At 41.1% G+C, this 23,789-nt stretch overlaps 1 protein-coding gene across 2 annotated transcripts in view; it reads right to left on the reverse strand.

Moving 5' to 3' along the window:
- Nucleotides 1-712: 712 nt before the first annotated feature.
- Nucleotides 713-23,789, reverse strand: part of HEATR3 (HEAT repeat containing 3) — a 36,049-nt gene continuing 12,972 nt past the window's right edge. For both annotated transcript variants that reach the window (XM_087420288.1, XM_087420287.1), the window contains 8 exons: nt 21,230-21,320; nt 20,965-21,122; nt 20,610-20,692; nt 19,281-19,417; nt 14,027-14,115; nt 7,123-7,266; nt 4,337-4,513; nt 713-1,501 (listed from right to left, as the gene is read on the reverse strand). In XM_087420288.1, the coding sequence (XP_087276414.1) occupies nt 1,379-1,501; nt 4,337-4,513; nt 7,123-7,266; nt 14,027-14,115; nt 19,281-19,417; nt 20,610-20,692; nt 20,965-21,122; nt 21,230-21,320 (1,002 nt within the window). In that variant the 3' untranslated portion in view covers nt 713-1,378. The remainder of the gene's footprint in view (nt 1,502-4,336; nt 4,514-7,122; nt 7,267-14,026; nt 14,116-19,280; nt 19,418-20,609; nt 20,693-20,964; nt 21,123-21,229; nt 21,321-23,789) is intronic.

Genomic DNA, 23,789 nt, shown 5'->3' on the forward strand with positions numbered 1-23,789 from the left:
AAATCCTGCCATTTGCAACAACGGATGGACCTTGACAGCATTATGCTAAGTGAAATAAGTCAGAGAAAGACAAATACTGTATCATCTCACTTATATGTGGAATCTAAAAAAAACTGAGCTCATGGATAGAGAACAGATTGGTGGTGGCCAAAGGTGGGGGGTGGATGGTGGGAGACACAGGTGAAGGGGGTCAAAAGGTACAAACTTCCAGTTATAAGATAAGTAAGTTCTGGGGATGTAATGTCCACATGGTGACTATAGCTAACAATAGTGTATTATATATTTGAAAGTTGCTAAGAGAGTAAATCTCAAAGGTTCTTACAAGAAAAAAATTGTAACTATGTGAGGTGATGGATGTTAACTAACCTAAAAAGTTAAGTCCTATACTGGGTACTGGGCCTTTTAACAGGGCAACTGAGATCAACCGTGGGGAAATTTTCAAATCTCCACCGACAGCTCTTGTGATCAGGCAAATGGATGGACAATACAGCTGGTCCAGGGCTCCTCTCAGACAATGATGTACTAAAGCTCCTTCCCTTTGCTCCAGCTGTCACCCCATTACTTCAAGGACATTGAGAGTAATGCTGGAGATTCCTGCTATCAGTCTGGTTTTTAATATCTCACATGTATCCGAAGCAATATCCATTAGCAAGCAAACACCCAGGAATGGGGTTATCTGGTACTTTTAAAAAGATTTTGTAGGACACAAAGCTTTCAATTAAAAAGTTATTTATTAAAAAATATTTTCTCCCAATTCTGATTCCATATCAAACCAAAGAAGGAGTGATGTTACAAAGCAGTAACCGATCAGATCCATTTGTGGAGAGGATGACAATGACCTCATTAGCTCATTGGTATATTCTATCTACTAAATAGTGGATTACAAATTCAACTCATTCACGTCTTCACCAAAGGTAAGCCTACTTGATATACTTCATACAAAAAAATTTTATAAAGCTTGTCGTCATATTTCAGTCAAAGATCCTCCTAATACAAAATGATACTGGCTTAAAAGAGCATCCAAGCAATGCTCTGGATTTTCCTTTTTTGAAAAATTCAAGGAAAACATGATTGTTTGGAAGTTTTTGCACTGCTCACAAAGAACCACCTGAGATTCCTTTGTGATTCCACTCCTCCTGTTTCCAGGGATTAAAATATGCTGGAAACATAATTTAGAGGGCACTACAAATGCCACACTGATCCCAGAGCTTAAAAAAGAGTTTCTGACAAGTTTTGAAGTTTTTAGAACTTCAAAATTAATGTACAGAAATACAGGCATTAAAAATGACTTTCAGAAACATACAGACTCAAAGGAAACCCTTTGATATCCCTTAGCATTGAACACTTTGAGGCAAGAGGTGGTTTCTCTTCCAATGGTTCAAGAAGTTAGTCTTTTTTCAACAGTTTCTTGATAAGCGACAAACCTTCTCAAATTCATCTTCACATTGTCGAGAACACACAGCTGATCTGGACTGTATTTACCTCTCCCTTCTTTTCGTATCTGCCAAAAAAATAATATGTGATTTGGTATATATTACTAATTCCTTTAAATAAAGAAAGCATTTAATTTTGGGTACATCTAACCATCTTCTGAAAAAGACAGCTGCCAGAACGTGGTAAAACATTTTTACTTCCAAGGTAAATAGAACACAGTACATAAGCCATGAAGATAAATTAAGATTGTGCACCTTTTAAACGATAATTACAGAAACAACTGAATTGTAGACTTAAAGAATGAATTTTATGATATGTGAACTATACCTCACCTAGGGCAGCGGTTCTCAAATTTTAGGGTGCAAAAGTATCTGGAAGGCTTGTTAAAAAACAAATCAGCGGATCCATCCACAAAGTTTCTGATTTTCAGTAGGTCTGGAGTTGGGCCTGAGAATTTGCATTTCTAACAAGTTATCGAGTGATGCTGATGCTGCTGATATGGGGCACTTTTGAGAACCAGCGCTCTAGAGTTTTTTAGTCAAATGCATTGTATTGTGTTTAAATGCAATTTGGGGCTAAATATATACTGAACAGCCTTTAATGCAACTGTGGCTTCATTCACTAAGGAGCTTCATATAAAAAACTACAGGCTGCTCTTCTGGCTAACAAAGAAATCTCATTAGGGCTTTATGCCTTTGAGAAAAGATAAACACTTAATATCATTACCATAGCAATGCATATAAAGTAAAAACATCACTCAGAACAACAGGCCTTCCAGAGGCTCCGGGTTATCTTCCTAGTTGGTAGTTTATGTACCTCCTCTCGAAGCACTTGCTTCCGCAGTTGGATGCTCTAACTACATGTGCCCCCTTGCCCCCTGCAGGGAAATAGGGGGATATTTTCTCCTTCTTACCTTGCAGACCCCTTTTTCAGAAGTTTCCAGGGCCTGTAAGTTTTTTTGGGGGGTGAGGAAGACTGGCCCTGAGCTAACAACTGTTGCCAATCTTCCTCTTTTTGCTTTGGGCAGATTGCCCCTGGGCTAACATCTGTGCCCATCTTCCTCTATTTTGTATGTGGGATGCCGCCATAGTATGGCTTGAGGAGCCGTGTGTAGGTCTGCATCAGGGATCTGAACCCATGAACCCCCAGCCGCTGAAGTGGAGTGCGAGAACTTAACCACTGCGCCACTGAGCTGGCCCCGGGGGCCTGTAACTTTTAAAAACAAAGTGGACACCCGTCATGTACTGGTATGGAAATACGTCTAGGGGATAGTAAGTTAAGTATAAACACATGAAGTGCAGGACTGTGAATATATTGTGCTGCCTTTTGCATAATAAAGGGAGAAACACTAATGTACATTAGTCTTTGCTTAGAGAAACATGGCTCAATTTGGTACCTATGAGGCAGGGAATAGGTGGGAATAAAACCTCTCACTGCTTGAAAAACAGACAGACCAAGAAAAAAACTACAGGCTTGAACAAGGCAAAATTAAGAATAAACCGTTCAATTTGTCCCCCCCAGAATTAAGTCACCTACTGGTGAAGCTTAACTCAATGAATGTTAGCCACCATTACTACATTTTTAGACATAAGATGCCAAAACATGAAAATGCTAAAAACAAACCATCATGTTCCTAAACCAACACTGACTTGAGATGTGATGATGACAGAATGTTCATGGCATGTGTTGCTATTTTTCTTTTCTTCTGGAAAAGAAAACTAATTTTTTATGCCTTAAAAAAATTCCAGAAAATGTACATCTCTAGCCATACAATCACATTCGCCTAAGAAGTTATCACAAGAGTTCTCTCCATGAGAACTGAATTTCGAGTTGGATGTTTGTTAGATAAAAGAAATACATATTGGAAAACATCAAAAGTAAGCTAATTTTTCACCAAAACCTCTACTCTCTTGCGTGTGTGTGTGAGGAAGATCAGCCCTGAGCTAACATCTGCCAATCCTCCTCTTTTTTTGCTGAGGAAGACTGGCCCTGGGCTAACATCCGTGCTCATCTTCCTCCACTTTATATGGGACGCGGCTATAGCATGGCTTGCCAAGTGGTGCGTCGGTGCACGCCCGGGATCCGAACCGGCGAACCCCGGGCCGCCGCAGCAGAGCACGCGCACTTAACCGCTTGCGCCACCGGGCCGGCCCCCTGAAAATTATTTTTTGACTCAAAGTCAGGTTTGATGCTTCTGATGAAACAATAAATAAATAAAAGGGCTAATGAAAGTAGCTACATTCTCCAGTGCAGACCAGCTGGGAGTTTGCCTTTTTTCCAGAGCACCAAAGGGAAATAATATTCATGACAATGAAATCAAGCTATAATGTATTACATGACATAAAGTTAAATGTATATGAAAGTGCTCTGCAGGCTACAGGCTACAGTGCTCACATGTAAGGAGCACTATTAACATTACTAAACTGGTAGAGAAAGAGGAACTTGCCAGACAGCGTGTTGGCTCAGGTCCCAGTGATTCAACAGTGAGGACGCTGAGCTCTGACTCAGCGCACAAGCATTCACACGGTCCGGGCTGAAGTGCCATGTGAATCACTGGGGCTGCATGGAGGGAACCACACACCCTCCTCCCATAGAATGCTGCGATGTAAGCATTTTTTTTTTTTGAGGAAGATTGGCCCTGACCTAACATCTGTTGCCCATCTTCCTCCTTTTTTCCCTTTTTCATCCCCAAAGCCCCAGTAGATAGTTGTATGTTACAGCTGCACATCCTTCTAGTTGCTGTATGTGGGACGCCGCCTCAGCGTGGCTTGATGAGTGGTGTGTAGGTCCACGCCTGGGATCCGAACCCCTGAACCCCAGGCTGCCAAAGCGAAGCGTGTGAACCTAACCACTACACCACTGGGCCAGCCCCCAAGCATTTCTAAATAAAGTGGTTACACACCTTCATTTTGAAGACTGGCTGGAATTCCTTCAGAGCAGATAACAATTTAATTTGAACGGAGGCCCTTTCAGCTTCTTTACCATCCGCAAAAACATCGAAGAGGGCGTCCAGAGCCTCTCCTGCTACCACAAGGGAAGGGTCTTTGGTGGCCACCTCAAGCAGAAAGCACCCAATGGCCTGGGGAAAACAAAACGCGCTGTCATCGCACGACACTCTAAGGTCAGCTTCCAAAATAAGCACTAACTTTAAATGCAGCAATAATTTATGCACTATATATATATATATATATTTTTTTTTTGTGAGGAAGATCAGCCCTGAGCCAACATCCATGCTAATTCTCCTCTTTTTGCTGAGGAAGACCGGCTCTGAGCTAACATCTATTGCCAATCCTCCTCTTTTTTTTTCCCCAAAGCCCCAGTAGATAGTTGTATGTCATAGCTGCACATCCTTCTAGTTATGCACAATATTTTATATAAAAATGCCAGAGAAAAATTAAAGCTTTCAAAAGACTAAAAACAACATACATTTATAAATATACCAAGTATAAGCAAGATAAATTAAACATATAAGAGTTTATATATTATACCTAAATGAAATTTTGGAAATTATTCTATTCTTGCCTTCTATCTCCCTCAAAAAAATCTCCCTCTTTCCCCATGGTGTCAAAATGCATAAAAATACTATCTGTAACAAAAAAAAATCTGCTTTTGAAATTATATGAAAAACACTCTAAGACAATTAAAAAAAAACAAAACACAATCTAACTTTGCTTCACTGTAATGATTTTTAACATCCACCCATTTTTTCACAATCAGCCAGCTGGTGAACAGACCATTCCTAATCAGCAAAGAACTGTTCAAGAGAGAATCTGGTTTATTTTGGCTGTTGCGCTTCACCCTTTATGTCTTGAGGGTGCTGTGCTCGTCTGGTATCACGGCTGGGAGAGTGGAAACGTAAGAACCCGAGTCCCAGCTCTGGTTCCACCACAACTGACAGGCGAGTTCCGGACAGTCCACCGGCCCCTGGGCCTCAGTTTTCTCAGCTGAATTTAAGATTACTGCTAAGATGGTACTTAGACTTAATATCCTATAATATAACACAAAGCACACAGCATCATCTACGAAGTAGTCTTATTAAAAAGATTAATCTGAATCTGAATCTAATCTAGCCTTTAGATCTAACTTCCGGTTTTCAGGAAATACAGAGGATAAAGGAACAGACTTAACACCACGAGGAAGCAGTCAGACACATCCAGGAGGTGGGGCACTATATGGGACAACTATGACACCATATGACAACTACGTGACCCAGCAGTCGAGGAAAAGACAGGTGGTAGTGGTTGGTGCTGGGGGAGAACTGTTCTAGACTGAGAGAGGCTGAGAAGACCCAAACCAAACATAACATGTGCACTTCACTGAGATCCTGGTGTAAACAAACTATCTGTAAACAGATATTTTTTGGAACAACTGGAAAAATTTGAACACGGACCAGGTATTAGACATATGAAGAAATGACTGTTAATAGTATAAGGTGTGATAACAGTGGTTATATAAGAAACTCCCTGTTCTAAGACATGCATACTGAACCAATAGGGGCAAAATACCACGATGTCTTTAATTTACTTTCACATACCCAGCAAGGAAACTATATGAAGTACATATGATAGAATATGAATAATTGTTCAATATGCTTGATGGGCATACAAAATTCACTGTACTTTCTCTCTACTTTTCTTTATGCTTGGAAATGTGACTAAATAAAAACACTTTAAAAATCTTGCTGTTTCTCTAAAGTGGACCTTGGAAGTTACTGTCTTAAGGGGCAGAGGTGACCATACATACACACATCCATCTGTATGTGTTTACACACACAGAGCCACACAGCCACACTTTCGCTCACTTACGTGTCTGCATATTAAAAATCTCTGGAATGATAAAAAAGAAATGGGTACCAGTGGCTGCCTCTCTAGAGATGAGCCAGGGGACTAGAAGTTGAGTGGAGATGAGTCTTTTCACTACATATTCTGTTCTGTTTTTCTAAATGTTTTGTTATGTGCATCTATCATCTTTTCAAAATAAGGTTCTTAAAAATATTGGTTACCACTGTAAAGTCCTTAGTAGGTTAAGTGCTTTACAATAATTGGTTTATTTCCCATTAGTCAGTAATCCACACTTCAGCAATTATTAGACAACGGAGGGTCATTTTACCAGCTCTGTCCTTCAGCTAATCGTGATGCTGCCTCTCTAGCTCTGCAGCTCCTGAGCAACTGTGCTGAGATCAAGTGCCGGAAGCAAGTATGCTGAGTGAGCTCCTTGGGTATCCGCACTTCCAGAGCTGCTGCTTAAAACGTGTGGAGTGGTACTAGAATGAACCGTGTGGTATTGCTCGGAATGCACTTCAGCCTGGTGTGCTAGGAAAACTGGGAGGATTGTTCCTTCATCAGTAGGAGAATATAATATGCACATATTTTATGCGACAGCAGAGGCCCAGGCATCTTTAACAATTTTGAACTTGGCCTTTCATTGAAGACAAATTTATTTTTGAAAAAATAGTTCCAGAGTAAAGTTCAATGGAAAAAAATGGGACTCAACTTTTCAAATCCCTATCTAATTCATGCAGTTAGACCGAGCCAAAGGGTATATTTAATAATACATCTTAGTAAGCAACTTCTTGATATGACTTCTTCTCATGATGTCCATGGAAGTTTTTTAAAATCCCACACCAACAGTTACTCTTTCACCATTTCTAATTCTTTAACATCTTAGGTTGGAAGCATATTATTTTACCTTAAGAGTTTCAAGCGTACCATCTTCTTTGGCTAGGACGCTGCCAGTGATTCCTAAAATACTAACAACATTGACTCGAACCCCGACATTACTACTGTGAATGCCTGCTTTGCACAGTGTCATCAGCTGATCAGCAGTCATGCACTGTTGAAAGAGAAGAAGAGAGTGTTTATAGTGTTAAACTCAACCAATTGCAATAGTATATGAAACAGCATCGACAGGTATCTCTTCTATGGGCTGCATGATTTTAAGAGTGACATAAACTCTTAGCAGAGAACTTATTACATGTTCTAATCACTCCCAAATACAGTTGGCAATTCTGAACTGAGATGAGGCCTGTTCACGTCACTGTCATTCAATCTATCACAGCTGTAAGCTTATAAAAGGGGCTTCAGCTACTGTTTAATTTGAAGACTTTCATTCAGATGTACACAGACTAAAGACATCCTAATTTCTTGTTAACATTGATCATAAAAAATGTAAATAGGATCACACAGCTTTAATAAAAATTGGCAGAATCTATACAAGAAAAGAACATACTCTGAGATGTACATGCTATGGTAAATTATTAAAGACTGTAAAAACCATTAAATTATATAGTGCTGCCACCATGCAGTGATACTTTTCATTTTAAGCTAATTTGAATACACACGTGGACACAGGTACCAAGAAAAAGTGTGAATGTCACGTTGCCAGGCTGTCTCCTGTGAGAACCAGCACAGCGTGGGGATTCAGGGCTTGGGATTTGGGGTCTGACATCCTGGGTTCAAATCCCAGCTCCACTACTTACCACTCACAATCCAGCACGAGTTACTTACCCTGACTAAAGTTTCCATTTCCCCATCAGTAACAAGGGGACAATAAAAGTAATTCTCCCTATACAGTTAATATGAAGATTAAATAATGCATATAAAGCACTCACTACATGTTAGCTATTATTATGTATAAAAATACCCAACAGTTCTAAATCTTCAAAACTCATTTCCAAATCATTTGCATTGCTTCTGCCAAATCTAAAGGTAACAGCTAATAGGCCCAGGTTTCTCAGAAAATACTCCCATGAAAAAATTCCACAAACTATTCTTCATAGCTAGGACGAGGCTGTTGTGAAGAACAAAGGCGTGCTGCACCATTACCAGAACGGCTCACAAATGTAAGCTGCCTAATGTGTACAAACCTACAAGGAAAAGAGCTAGACAGGGAGGCAGGACGGCTGTATTCTGTCCTGGTGCCGTCGCTCAGGGAATCCAGTCCTTGGCGTCCTCTCCTGATAAAGCACTGGACAACCAGGCTCCCTCTAGTTCTAAAATTCTATGCTCATGCCAACTTGAGAATTTATGACCTTAATATATACGAATGATTTACCATGAACTGTGCATGAGCTTGGAATAATTTTCTTTAAATATCAGACTGGCCCAGTAAGCTACCGTCCGAACACCATGGAAAATGAATAAAAAAACTTTATATCCTCAAAGACCCTACAGCATAGGGTTTTCTGATCCTCTCAACAGCCATACGGCAGCGCAGGCATTGTTACCATTCTCATTTCATAGAAACTGAGAGTCAAAAATTATGTTCTTAAAAAAAAATTCTCGGGGGCTGGCCCCGTGGCTTAGTGGTTAAGTGAGCGCGCTCCACTGCTGGCGACCCGGGTTCGGATCCCGGGCTCGCACCGACGTGCTGCTTCTCCGGCCATGCTGAGGCCGCATCCCACATACAGCAACTAGAAGGATGTGCAGCTATGACACACAACTATCTACTGGGGCGTTGGGGGGAAAAAATAAATAAAAATAAAATCTTTAAAAAAAAAAAAAAAAAAAAAAAAAAAAAAAAAAAACTTCTCGGGCTGGCCCTGTGCCTTAGCAGTTAAGTGCACACGCTCCGCTGCTGGCGGCCCAGGTTCGGATCCCTGGCGCACACAGACGCACCGCTTCTCCGGCCATGCTGAGGCCACGTCCCACATACAGCAACTAGAAGGATGTGCAGCTATGACATACAACTATCTACTGGGGCTTTGGGGGGAAAATAAATAAATAAATAAAATCTTAGGAAAAAAAAATTCTCAAATATACAAAGAAAATTTTTTTAAAGTAAAAAGTCTATATTAGAAACCAATAGCATACTAGAGTTAACAGTAAAACACCAGACAGTCCCAGTAAATCCTGGAACAAGACCAAGTTTGGGAAGCACTGCTCTCAAGGTGTGGCCATGGTAGGAAGGAAGACAAGACCCCTGGAGAAAAAGAGATCCAGGAACTGAGAAGCCTAGCTCCTGGAAAGGGCGTCTATGTGGACAGTGAAGTCACCCAGAATTGTGACAAGACTAGTGAGGAGAAACGGAGCCCAACAGCAGGAATCTTCAAGGAACAAGGGGATGGTAGATGACTGTAACCAGAGAAGTGTGTGGTGTGGTCTAATGACATGTTAATCAAAACTGTAGGATTTTATAAGCCAGACAGAGAAAGACGAACACCATATGATTTCACTCATACGTGGAAGATAAACTAACACGTGGACAAAGAGAACAGACTGGTGGTCACCAGAGGGGAAGGGGGCTGGGGCGTGGGCATAAGGCGTAAAGGGGCACATTTATATGATGAATGAAAAACAATAATGTACACCTGAAATTTAACAATGTGATAAATAGTGTGACTTCAATAAAAAACCACTGGAGGATTTTAGAAAGGAAGGAGCAAGGACGGTTTAGAACAGTGGTTCTTAAACTTTACTGTGCATGAGAATCACCTGGAAAACTTGTTAAAACATAGATTGCTGGGCCCTCCCCAAAGTTTCTGCTTCAGTAAATTGGGGTGAGGCCCTAGATTTGCCTTTATATACCAAGAAGAAGACTACCAACCTAATAGCAAAACTGGGAAAGCAAAAAGCAAAAAAGCAAAAGCAAAAAGCAAAACTGGGAAAAGACAGGAACAGTCACAGAAAAAGAAATGCAAAGGCCCTTAGAACACTTGAAAAGATGTCCAACCTCCTCGTAATAAGAGAAATGCAAATTAAAATTGAGATATAATTTCTCACTTATGAAATCAGTAAAAATTCAATGTTCTGACAACACACTCTGCTGGTGAGGCTGTGGCAAAAGAGGCACTCTCAAACACTGCTAGTGGGGCTCAAAATGGCTCAGACCCTAAGGAGGGGACTGCAGCAAAACTAGAGACAGTACAAATCCATCTGTTCTCCACCCCAGCAAGCCCACTTCTAGGAATCTATCCCAAAGACACAATGGCAAAACCACAAAACAACAAACAACATCTGTAAGAAGGCTATTCCCTGCAGTGGGAATACAATACAATTTACAATAGCACAAGACTAGAAACTACTCAAATATCCATCAACAGCAGACAGGCTGAATAAATATGGAATCCCTACCCAATGGAGGAATATGAAGCTGTAAAAGGAAATAAGAACGGTATCTAATACTATGCTCGGTAAGGGAGGAAGGAAGAGCAAGGTGCAGCACTATTTTTAAGAAAAGGGGTGAAATACAAATATATACATATTCACTTATGTTTTCAAAAAAAGGATGAGAGAATGATAAATCAAAACCCAAAAAGGATGACTATCAACAGCAGAAAGAAAAGAACAGGGAGGGGCCGGCCCCGTGGCTTAGCGGTTAAGTGCGCGCTCTGCTACTGGCGGCCCAGGTTTGGATCCAGGTGCGCACCGACGCACCGCTTCTCCAGCCATGCTGAGGCCGCGTCCCACATGCAGCAACTAGAGGGATGTGCAGCTATGACATACAACTATCTACTGGGGCTTTGGGGAGAAAAAGGGGGGAAAAAAAAAGAAAAGAACCGGGAAAAGGAACAGAAGCTAGACCTCTCTAAATATCTTTTTTGGGTAAAATACACATAAAATCTACCATCTTAGCCATTTTTACGTGCACAGTTCAGTGGCACTAAGTACATTCATGCTGTTGTGCAACTATTACCACCATCCATCTCCAGAACTTTCTCATCTCTGTTCCCACTAAACAATGATTCTATTCCCCCTCTCCTCAGCCCCTGGTAACCACGACTCCACTACTTTCCATCTCTGAATTTAACTATTCTAGGTACCTCATAAGTGGAATCATTCAATATTTGTGCTTTGTGCCTGGTCTATTTCACTTAGCATAATGCCTTCAAGGTTCATCCATGCTGTAGTATGTACCAGAATTTCATTCCTTTTTAAAGCTGAAAAATATTCCATTGTATGTATATACCGTATTCTTCTCTGAATATCTCGTTTCAGTTTTAACTCCGAAACTATAAATATTCTTTATAATTAAAAAATAAAAATTAAAGCAAACAAAAAAAAAATCTCAAAAACAAAGCTGCAACAACTGAAGCTAACTTTATAAAAAGACACGCAGAGAATTTTCTCATGCAACTTTAAAGATTTTATTTATTTATTTTTTTTCCCCCAAAGCCCCAGTAGATAGTTGTATTTCATAGATGCACATCCTTCTAGTTGCTGTATGTGGGACGCGGCCTCAGCATGGCCGGAGAAGCGGTGCGTCGGTGCGCGCCCGGGATCCGAACCCGGGCCGCCAGCAGCGGAGCGCACGCACGCAACCGCTAAGCCACGGGGCCGGCCCATCTCATGCAACTTTAAAACACACTAATTTGCCTATGTAGTCCTAGACGGATTCTTCCTAAGGACAAGAAGAATCACACAAAAATCTGAAACTGCTTTCGATGGTGTTATTGTTAGTAATAATAACGACATTGTTATTTTGAAACTATTAAATACATCTTGTAGGATAAAGCAAATGATAATTTAAAAGTCACTAAGAAGCAAAATTTCCAGCACAAAAAAAGATACAATTATATAATGAAAAGTTAAGTAAAAATACTTTACTCTCTTTATTTAAACTGAAAATATCAATATGCATGAAATTATGATTTTATTTTTATCTTCCTAAAAAATACTTATTTCCTAGCTATGCAAATAAGGTCTAGAAGCAATGACAACATAGTAGCAGTAAGCACTCCCAAATTTAATTTCCCATTAAAGAAATCAGTCCTTCTTGGAAAAATAACTGATTTCAAGATTTAAACAGTAAAAGCACAAGATGAGCCTAGGACGTGTTCTTGCGCCTAGAAGCTATCAAAACTATTGGGTTCATGTCAAAGAGAGACAGGAACCAATCTTAAAAGACTCCTACTATCTAAAGATGGGATACTTTTTGCATCGAAAAGAATGACTATAGGGCCAGCTTGTGGCCTAGTGGTTAAATTTGGTGTACTCCACTTTGGTGGCCCAGGTTCAGATCCCAGGCACGGACCTATACCACTAGTCAGTGGCCACGCTGTGGTGGTGACCCACATACAAAATAGAGGAAGACTGGCACAGATGTTAGCTCAGGGTGAATCTTCCTCAGCAAAAAAAGAAAAAAAAAAAAAAAAAAAGACTGAATGACCATAATGGAATGGAATACAAACATATAAAAACCTATGAGTTCATAATGATACTTTAAAAAAAAACTTCACTGGTCACTTTTAGAGACCTGCTAGGGCACCAACTAATTATTCCAGAAAAAAGGATGGAGGAAGAATCATACACTTATCTTGTCTTTTTTGGAATGACCTTTACTTCAAAATTATCAAATAATCAATGAGACAGAAAGTTCTTATTTACAGAAGAATCACAGCTAATAGATGTAAAAGGAATGACAAAATTAGGATATCTCCATTTTGAAACTCCTAATGAAATCATGGGTCTAGATAACAATAACCACTGGCTGCTACAACCATTAAGTGAACGCACTGATTAATCTTAACATCACTATTTTATGACACTGTATGATTCGTGATGTAAAAGTATGAAATATATACAGTACTATGAATTGTTCTTGCCAAAAACATCTGATCCTGAATCTAATTAAGGTTCTAGACCTGGCTACCAGTTTATAGGAAATACGAGACACAGAGGGACATGTTAAACAGTACCATGGTGGTAAACCAGCCAACTCTGAGAAGGGAGAGAATTCCACAGGACAAATGACAGCTTCTTCAACGGATGAACAGTATGGGGAAAGGGGGGTAGGTAGGGGAAGTGAATATATTAAAAACCACTCAATTGTACACTTTAAATCTCACTAAAGCCGTTAAAAGCAATGTGTGGGATTCTAATTTAAACAAACCAACTGAAAAAGACACTTTTAAGGCAATCAGGAAAACTGAACTCAGGTGGCATATCAAACGATAATTAACAAATGTCTGTTAATTTGGGGGTTTTGGATAATGGTACTGTAGCTAAGTTCTTTAAAAGTTCATTTTCTATCACAGACACATACTGAAGCACATAATGAAATATTTATGGATGAAATAATATGATTTGCTTTAAACTACCAGGAAGCAAAAACAAAAATGTAGGGGAGACGAATGAAACAAGAATGACAGGATGTTGACAACTGTTGACAGCTGGTGATGGTGCAGGCAGGTTCATTACACTATTAGCTTTCCTTTTAGGAATGTTTGAAAATGTCCTTAATAAAAAGTAAAAAATAAAAGTGTTGTTATAAAGTTAGCTTCAGTTGTTGCAACTTATTTTTTTGAGATTTTTTTTATTTGCTTTAATTTTTATTTTTTAATTATAAAAAATATTTACAGTTTCAGAGTTAAAACTGAGACAAGAGATATTCAGAGAAAAATACGGTATATACATACAATGGAATATTTTTCGGCTTTAAAAAGGAATGAAATTCTGGTACACACTACAGCATGGATGAACCCTGAAGGCATTATGCTAAGCGAAATAAACCAAGCACAAGAGGACAAATGTTGAATGATTCCACTTACGAGGTACCTAGAATAGAAATAAATACTTAAACAGTTAAGTAATGAATGTTGCCTCCATAAGACAAAATCTTTGCTAGTTTCGCATAAACATTTAAAAAATCTTACCTGAGAAATGCTCTTGGAGGCCATTGTTTGCAAAAGGGCCCTCAAGGCACTACTTATGGCTTCTAGAAAGTCAACATGCTCAGCAAAATCTAAAACACAAAACGAAATATAGATTTGTCTTTCTCTAAGACAACTTATTCTATAGAAAAAGAAAGAGAATCAAAACAAAGCATGTTAAATGTTAACACATGCTATGATAATAAAAACACTTGATATTTAAGCCAAAACTTCTAGTCAGCCCCCTGTGAACTGTGTACTTGAGTATGAAAGATGACTGCAATTGAAATAATCGTGACAAGGGAGTGTTCTACAGACAGTCCTCGACTTCCAGAAGCTGGATTTTCACTTGACTCACACTTTAGCACGTGATAAACTTGAGCCAGCGCTTGGACACTGAATCCAGCTTCTCACAGATCACCATCTCTGGCTGGGCACACCTAGAGTGGAGTCATCTCCCAAACGAGAGTGCTTTCCCCCAACCCTGACCCACTGCCTAGCCAGGAACTCTTGCTTGTGCAGTGGCCTGGCCCCGGCTCTCAGTGGTTTCTATGGTTTTCACTGACCCAGCTTCCCCTTCCCACTCCTGCCCATTTTTACTCTTTTCTTACGGTCCCTTCTTCCCACACAGGACAAAGAGAACAACAGCAATCAACAATTATGCTAACACAGTCACACAGAAGGGTGAGGGTCGCCCAGGTGAGTTGGCTCCCTATCCCTTTAGGGGAAAGGAAAAGCGACTGACTTGGTGTGGTAGATTTTATTTTCCATTAATAGCCACAATGGTATTTCCAGTTCTGCATGACCTTCTAGAACCCTGCCACTTCCCATAAAGATGTGGAGTCTATTTCCCCTCCCCTTGAATCTGGGTGGCACTCTGACCTCTTCAACCAATGGAACACAGAAAAGTGACAGGCCAGGTCATAAAAGGCAACATGACTTCCACTGACTCACATGTGTGTCCTCTGGCCTCTCTCTCGCCTCTTGCCCTGGGACCCAGCCCCCATGTTATGAGGAAGCCCAGGTCACATGAAGAGGTCACTTGTGGGTGTTCTGACTCTCAGCCCCAGCACCAACTGGCAGATATGTGAGGGAACAAGACTATGGATGATTCTAGCTCCTAGTTTTCCAGCAGAGGCCCTGGGCTAGGGTTTCTCAACCTCAGCACTACTGACAGCTCAGACCAGATCATTCTTTGTTGTGTGTACAGGGTCTCCTGTGCGCTGTAGGATGTTTAGCAGCATCCCTGGCCTCTACCCTCTAGACACCAGCAGCAACTCCCAAGTTGTAACTACAAAAAATGCCCCCCAACACCGCCAAATGAACCCTGGGGCAAAACTGGACCCCCGGCCCCCCCGTTGAGAACTGTAAGCCTAGACATTGTGGAGTAGAGACAAACCGTCTCCATTGTGCCTTGTCTAAATTCCTGACCTACAGAAACCAGGAGAAATAGCACATGATTATTGCTACTTTCAGCCACAAAGTTTTGGGGTGATTTGTTATGCAGCAACAGATACCTCGGCTTTCTGCCCTGTGGTGCCTGGGGGCCTACACAGATTCGGATGCCCCTTTTCAGGCTGCTTGCATGAGAGCGAGGCAGCTTTCTGCACAAATTTGAATCAAAGCTTATTATATTTTTCGGCTGTCTCATTTTCAGCTATGTATTATGTAGAGAAGTAAGGATTTCCTGTAAATATCACAGAACAGACAGGCAGCTTTAGGAACAGCAGACCTGGGATGGATCCTGCCTCTGACATTACATGACCTCTCATTTCATTTTGGTCTCTGCTCAGACGTTACCTCCCCTGGGAGGCCTTTCCACACTAACCACCTAACACAGGACCTCACACCATTCTGCTTCTATGTTTTTCTTCACAGCTGAAATTACATTAAATCTTTACACAAGAATGGAAGCTCCATGAGCCTAGTGGCCCTGCCTATCTTGTTCATGCCTGCATCCCTCTGACCTAGAACAGCACATGGCATAAAGTTCAATAAAGAACACATTAAAAGAATGAATGACCTTGAAGAAGTTTCTCAGCCTCTCTAAATCTCAGCTTCCTCGTCAGGAAGATGGGTAACAATGCCCAGCTCATACACCCTAGCGCCTAACAGGCACTCAAGAACTGCTATGAAGCTGTTACTATTAAACTTCAAAAAGTCGCCATATTGCCTCTGAAATGTAAGTTATATTTATATTTGATGAAAGTTATAAGTGTAGCCCTGGAAAGTCATTAACTGCACATAAAGCAAGCCACGTTTTGAAGAACTCAATACAAACTAGAACATATCTCAGAATCAATTTTTTTCTGTCCTCCATTCTCAGGAAAATAAGCATTACCTTAGCTAGATTCAAAACCCTAATCTAAACCACACAACTGTTTTACATTATGTGTAATTCATACTCTCCCTAAATTAAGAAAAATATGTGGGCGATGTTTATTTAATTCACATTTCTGGCCATTTATCCATATTTGGGAAAGAAATTTCAAATCACCCTGCCTTTCTGACAAATTCTCAGTAAAAGGTCAACACATGTGGTATTGTCAAAGAAGTTAAGTAAATGTCACACACGGTAACACAACAAAGGAGAGAAATGTAGCCCCATCCTCCCCACCAAATTCTCCAATAACAGCTCACATGATCCATGTAGAACCCATAGGATTACCTTATTTAATAAATCCCAAATGTTTAGAAGGACTATATTAGAATACTACTTTTAAATATAAGCCATTATCCTTTATGAAAAATTTCATTCTGATAAGAAAAGATTATGTCAAGGATAGCCATGAAATTGGAACTTACTTAAAATCAAAGTGTTTAATTATATTTCCCCCAATTCAGAAACTTTCCATTATTTTCCCAAGGATCAGCTTGGTAAGGTCTTCCTGTGATCTTTCCAGGTAACAAATGCGCAAGCACCAATGGTCACCAAAAGCAGCTGAACTGGGGGCAACATACCAAGTGCTGCAGTATGGCAGAGGCACAGAATATGTGCACTTACTTCAAGTGAAATAAACCCTTCCTGCTGGTTGGGGAGGGGCCTGTGGTACCTTGATTGGATTCTCACTGAGGAATGGCTCAGAGGCAAGAGATGGCAGCTGTGGGACTAGGGCGGGTGGGGTTCCCTCAGGCGAGGCAGGGCTTGAAGGCAGCAAGAGGCTGGGGAGGTCCAGCCCACCTGGCGCTCTGGCTGTGTGCCATCCTGTTTGGCCCCGCTCCCTGCAGGGAGCCCATGGGAATGGGTGGATAGGAGTGGGGATGAGCAACAGCCGTCCGACCCCTCCCCACCCCATGGAACATCCTGCTGGACTGATGGGAGCCAGAATGCCAGCAAGTCAGATAAAACTCCCTCCTTCCCGCCATGCCACCCAGGTCTCTTCCAGGTTTACAAGGCCCAGAGAGACATACAAAGCTACAGTCATTGTCTGGCCAGCTCACTCTCACAAGCCACCTTGGTACTCCAGAGCGGCCCAGTCCTGGCTTGGAATGGGAATGGGGCCAGCACTGTGCATATCCTGTCTACATCCTGCCTTTGGTATGGCTGGGCACGGCTCTCACGAGATTATGCCAGCTAAAGAATGCGCAGCCCGAGATCACTGGAAAACCACATGTTAATTGACAAATGCTGAAAAGTCAGTAGAGACAGAACAATAACTATATATGGGTTTCTGAACATTTATTCACTTAATTTTAAAAAATTAATCTAGAACTTATAAAACATGTACCACTAAACACATGGCACCTCTTATGAACTCAATAGAATGCAAAATAGATGTCTAAAGAACTGGGAAACAGTCTTGAATGAATGTTTATACAGAAACTTGTATTTAGTCAAAAGCGACCATATTTTGATCTCTTAAGAGTTTCAACTCTTGGACGCAATGCTGTGTCTGAGAAGGGGAAATGTTAAACAGTTTACAATGAAATACATGAATAATACATTGAATGCAACACAGTGGAGTTAGATCTTATTTCGTGGTTAGATTCTAAAGTTAGTGCAGAAAGCAAGTATCGAATATCTTCAAGTTTACCCTCAAAACATCCCTAAAGACATCCGAAACTGAGGAGCTGAGAGAGCAGCAGATTCATACCTCCCTTATTACCCTCACACCAGACATGCATGCTGGGTAATGTGGAGAATTTTCCTCTACTATATAAAACTCTACTGTTTCTTCTCTCTCAGTCTCTCTTTTTTGTTTGTTTGGTTTGAGCTCCTGTAGTTTAATGTGGTTAAGTTAAATGAGATCCTACTATAATGAACTATGAAAATCTGTTAGAAGGACCGGCCTGGTGGCACAAGTGGTTAAGTGTGTGAACTCTGCTGCGGCGGCCCAGAGTTCACCGGTTTGGATCCCGGGCGTGCACTGATGCACCGCTTGTCAAGCCATGCTGTGGCGGCGTCCCATATAAAGTAGAGGAAGATGGGCACGGATGTTTGCCCAGGGCCAGGCTTCCTCAGCAAAAACAAGAGGAGGATTGGCAGATGTTAGCTCAGGGCTGATCTTCCTCATAAAAAAAAAAAAAAAAAAAAGGAAATCTGTTAGAAAAGCATGCATTAAACCTTGCACAGCAAGGTCATTTAAAAATAGTTAACCACATACGGTATCTCTCCAGGTTTTTGTGTACAAGTGAAATTAACAATAACAGAGACCCATAACTCAGCTCCTACCATGCAAAGGTGTTTGAAGAAAGATGTGTTAGAAAAAAGCGAGGTGTAGAACTGTGTGTCTGGTTTCCACCATACGCCTTAAACACACACATACACACTTTAAACTGAGCACCTGAAAGAAGACACAGGAACCTGCCAACAGCGACTGCTCTGGGAGGACCTGGGTGGTGAGACAGAGGAGGGGGCTTTCCACTTTATGTCCTCTAATAGCTTTCGAATTCTGTAATACAAGTATGTATTACCCAATGAAATGGAAATCAAATGGTTTTAAATTCAAGAAGAAAAATTAAAAATAGAGAATTACTGAGGCCTAATATTTACGATGTTTGTGATTTAGCCTTAACTGGCCTGACATAACTGGATGCAAGCAATTTTAATAAAAAAGAAAAATACAATGCGCAGACCTGCTTGCATACCTTGTTTTCACTATGCCACTGCCGACTGTAAATAAACGACTGTTAGTGTTTGGGAGAGGTTTCTGCAGGTTGGATGACAAACCATGTACAGTTACGAAGTCCAAGTTCCTGACCCTTTGAAATTCTGCTCAACCCGAGGAGTCTTTCATAGTAAGGCCTCAATATTTACCTGGCTGAGAAAAAAGCAGCTGTGACAGATGCTGTGCAAGTGCCTGAAGGGCTGGGGCTCCTCCCAGATGGTCCACGTCCAGGAGGGACACCAGACTCTGCAGACACACAAGGGCTCTGCACTGAATAGTGTTCATTCTGGAAAGGAAGCAAGAGAATGCTGTCTGTTTCTCTATGGGTTACCCAACAGAACCCAGCATGAACTTCAACCTGAGCTCCAGGCTCTGAATGGGAAGATCTGTAAGCAGGAGCTCTATGGCAGTTAGCAAAGAATCTTACGGTGAACTGTTCATCTACCAAATCAAATTGCTTGAGCACTCAAGACCTCTGAGGCAAACCACATTTATGAATAATAAGGAACATGCTTTAGGAAAATTCCGACACATGGCATCTTTAAAATTATTTTGCATTGTGAAATATAACATACATAGAATAAAGCTCTTGGTGCATACCCCGAGTTTAACAAAGGGTTTATAAAGCAAACACTTGTGCGCCTGCGTAAGAAATGAACAGTGCATGGGGCCGGCCCGGTGGTGCAGTGGTTAAGTGTGTGGGCTCCACTTCTGCAGCCCCAGGGTTTGCAGGTTTGGATCCCGGGCGCGCACTGATGCACCACCTGTCAAGCCATGCTGTGGCAGCGTCCCATATAAAGTAGAGGAAGATGGGCACAGATGTTAGCCCAGGGCGAATGTTCCTCAGCAAAAAGAAGAGGATTGGCATCGGATGTTAACTCAGGGCTGATCTTCCTCACACACACACAAAAAAGAAATAAACACTGCAGGACCCTCACAGCCCACCTATCCCCTCCCTATCACACCCACCTCCCAGACCCCTAAAGATCACCACTATCTGGACTTTTATGGTTAACATTTCCTTGCTTTTCTTTATACGTTCACCACCTGTATGCATCCCTAAACAAAACAGTTTAGTGTGACCTGTTTTTGAACTTTGTAAAAATGGAATCACAGTGTGTGTATTCTTCTGTGCCGTGTTTTCTTGCTCAATGTTATAAGTTTCATCCACGTTGTGAGTAGTTCTAGTTCAGATTCTTTTTATTGCTGTATGGATTTTACTGTATGATTATGTGAAAATTTACTTATCCATTCTGCCACGGATGGACACTAGGTTGCTTCCAGGTTGGGGGAACTGTGAACGACACTGCCATGTACATTCTCGTGTCTTAGTGCACATATACACACATTTCTCTAGGGAATATACAGGGGAATGGAACTTTTGAGTCTGGGGGGAAGTCAGCATCTTCTATTTAATGGCCTACTATTTCATATAATAACATAATCACAAATGATTTCGAAAATAGAAAAGTTCTTACTTTTTAATCAAAGGTTTCCAAGTGGGGTTCCTAAAACATACGTCAACTGCAATGCTGTTTGGAAAGGCAGTTTTCTCAAAAACCTAGATTTAAAAAAGGCAGTAAAGCAAAGGTTAAAGAGTAGAGTCATTTACACACGATCCCTTTATAAGATCCCAACATATTAATTCTAAGTGAAATGGTTAGGCTTGATGAAGATACTTTTCACCCTAGTTCCAGTACTGTTAATTGTTTTGTTTCCCAGATCTTACCATTCCCTACAGCTGGAAGTGTGAACTGCTTCTGCATACAGAATGAATAGCTTTCTTAAGCCTTTCCCATGCTCCACAGTGAGCCTAGACTGAAAACAGATTACCTTCTTTGGGATGAGGTAGTTGGTGAGGGCGGTGTGAACCTCGTGCGAGAGGCAGAGGGGAGAAAGCAGCTGTCCACCACACTCACTGAAGGAATTCTCCATAAATGCATCGCTTTCATCACTGCTAGAAAGCTCTTCCCATTCATCATCAGAGGGATCTGGGAAGAGCGCAAACCGCACAGAGCTGGAATATTTAAGAAAATCCTCACGGAAGGGGCCCTCTCAGTCCAGGGGGAGAAGGTCTAAATGTACACAGGTAACCAACCTTCACTGCAGCACATGTTGACAATGAGTTCCAGAGCAGTCTGCTGAGCTGTCAGCAATGCTATGGTCTCTCTCAGTTCCTTGTCAGTGGGCTAAAAAACAAAAAAGCAAACAACCAACTCGCGAACATTTGGGAAAATATTTTTGTGTGAATGTCCTTTTTTTTTTTTTTTTTTAAAGTTTTATTTATTTATTTATTTTTTTAGTGAGAAAGATCAGCCCTGAGCTAACATCCATGCTAATCCTCCTCTTTTTGCTGAGGAAGACCAGCTCTGAGCTAACATCTATTGCCAATCCTCCTCCTTTTTTTTTTCCCCCCGAAGCCCCAGTAGATAGTTGTATGTCATAGTTGCACATCCTTCTAGTTGCTGTATGTGGGACACAGCCTCAGCATGGCCGGACAAGCGGTGCGTCGGTGCGCCCCCGGGCTCCGAACCTGGGCCGCCAGTAGCGGAGCGCGCGGACTTAACCGCTAAGCCAGGGGGCCGGCCCTGTGTGAATGTCCTTAATTAAAGCCTCCTAGATGATTTCTGCACTTGGAGTAGAGCACCTGGGGGGTGGGGTAGGAGAAGAAAAGTCATAAAGTACTGGAAGCACACACAGGCCTTCTGATTCCCTCGGCACTGAGGGGCATGCCACTGTTGACCGGGCTTCCATCCGCCTGCACGGTTACTCTCTAGGTGTCGCCTAGCGGCAGAGAGCAGATAAATCTTCAGGAATTCTGAACTGAATTCACCCTGAACCTGATCTAGTGCGCTAAGCAGCAGCTCAGCACACTAGGGTCCAACAAGAGTTCACTCCAGACAGCAGGCACGTCCACACACACCTTTGAGATGCTTAGGCTAAATGCCTTTTGGAAAAGACTGCATTAACAATAACTAATAACAAGCCCTTACACGACCAACAGAGCTTGGCTAAGGAGCAGACAGATTCGCTTCCTGCTTTCTTCGAAGATTGCAATAAAGCATTTAAGACTGAAGAAACAGGGGGACTTTTTCTCTGGAAATAAATAACGTGAACTTATCAATTAACATTCTTAAAATGAGTTGTATAAATTTACATGACATTAATTCTCAAGTCTCCTATGAAAAGTGAAATAGCTACAATGAATTTCCAAAATAGTGCATAAGCAAAAAATAATGTATATTTTATTGTCTGAATATTTCCCAATTTCAATAGTTTCCTAATTGTCTTTTTAATGGCCATACAATATTCCATTAAATCGATGCACTATAATTTATTAAGCATTCCACTAGTGTGGACTATTTCAGATTACTTGGCTATCTTATTTCCTCATATTTACTGGGCCAGAGGTAAAAAACACATCTATAGATCCTGTGATGTATTCCCATTTTCCTTTCCAGAATATTCACACTCATTTATAATCCTCCAGCAACGTCTTTGTGCAATAATTTTACTGCAATTTTAATCCACGTTGTTAAAAAAAAAAAAAAAAATTGTTAATTTAATAGACGTAGCTTAGGAATCCTTGTATTTGTATTCCTTCTACTGCTGGCAAGAACGTATATACAAATTAGTCCTCTTTGCTTTATGTATGATGTTTAACCACATGAACATTTACGAGAGTGGACGCACAGCTAAACAAGACACGCTGTTGCGGGGTTCTCGTCCACCTAAAATGGACGATCTGGCTTAGAAGAACTCTGAAATTAAGCTCCGCTTCTTTATATAACTCTCCTGCTCAGAACATCTCCCTGCTTCCTATTGTTATCAAACTGACACAAAGAACCAATGTAGATGAAATGTTATGACATCTGAGATTTGCTTCAAAATATTCAGTAGTGAGAGGGGAGAGTGGGTGGGGAAAGAGATGAAATAAAACAGACTATGATTTGATAACTGATAACTGTGGAAGATGAGTCGCGAGTACTCTACTTTAGCATACGTTAAAACAACAAGTTGGGTTGGTTCTTTCTTTACATTATTTGTGATTACACCTTTTCTTTTTTTTTTGGCTGAGGAAGATTCATCCTGAGCTAACATCTGTGCCAGTCTTCCTCTACTTTATATGTGGGACACCACCACAGCATGGCTGGTGAGTGGAGTAGGTCACACCCAGGATCTGAACCCGAGAACCGGGGCTGCCGAAGTGGAGCGTGTGGAACTTGAGCCACGTGGCCACGAGCTGGGATACCTTCCTAAGTGAAATGATGCAATTTAACGTTTTGATTCGGAGAGACTCCTGCACAAGCCACCAGACAGCGTGAAAGACGGGAGCTGACTCACTACAAATCTGTATTCCTGGCACGCATCAGCACGATGCCGAGCACCCCACTGGCACTTAAACATCGGCTGACTGACTAGCATGTTAATCATCCAGTCTACTCAGTTACGTTAACAGACTTTAAAAAAGCAAGCTTTTGTTATGAGAAAACACTGCATTTTATAAGCACCAAAATTCTATCTTAAAATAATACTTAGGAAAGTAAATCTCTAAATAGTGTTAAATATCAATACTTTTTATTTTTATTTAATTTTTATTTATTTATTTTTTTGGTGAGGAAGATCAGCCCTGAGCTACCATCCGACGCCAATCCTCC

Source organism: Ceratotherium simum, chromosome 30, assembly GCF_057802395.1.
Source record: "Ceratotherium simum simum isolate JZ-2026a chromosome 30, ASM5780239v1, whole genome shotgun sequence".
NCBI classification, from domain to species: Eukaryota; Metazoa; Chordata; class Mammalia; order Perissodactyla; family Rhinocerotidae; genus Ceratotherium; species Ceratotherium simum.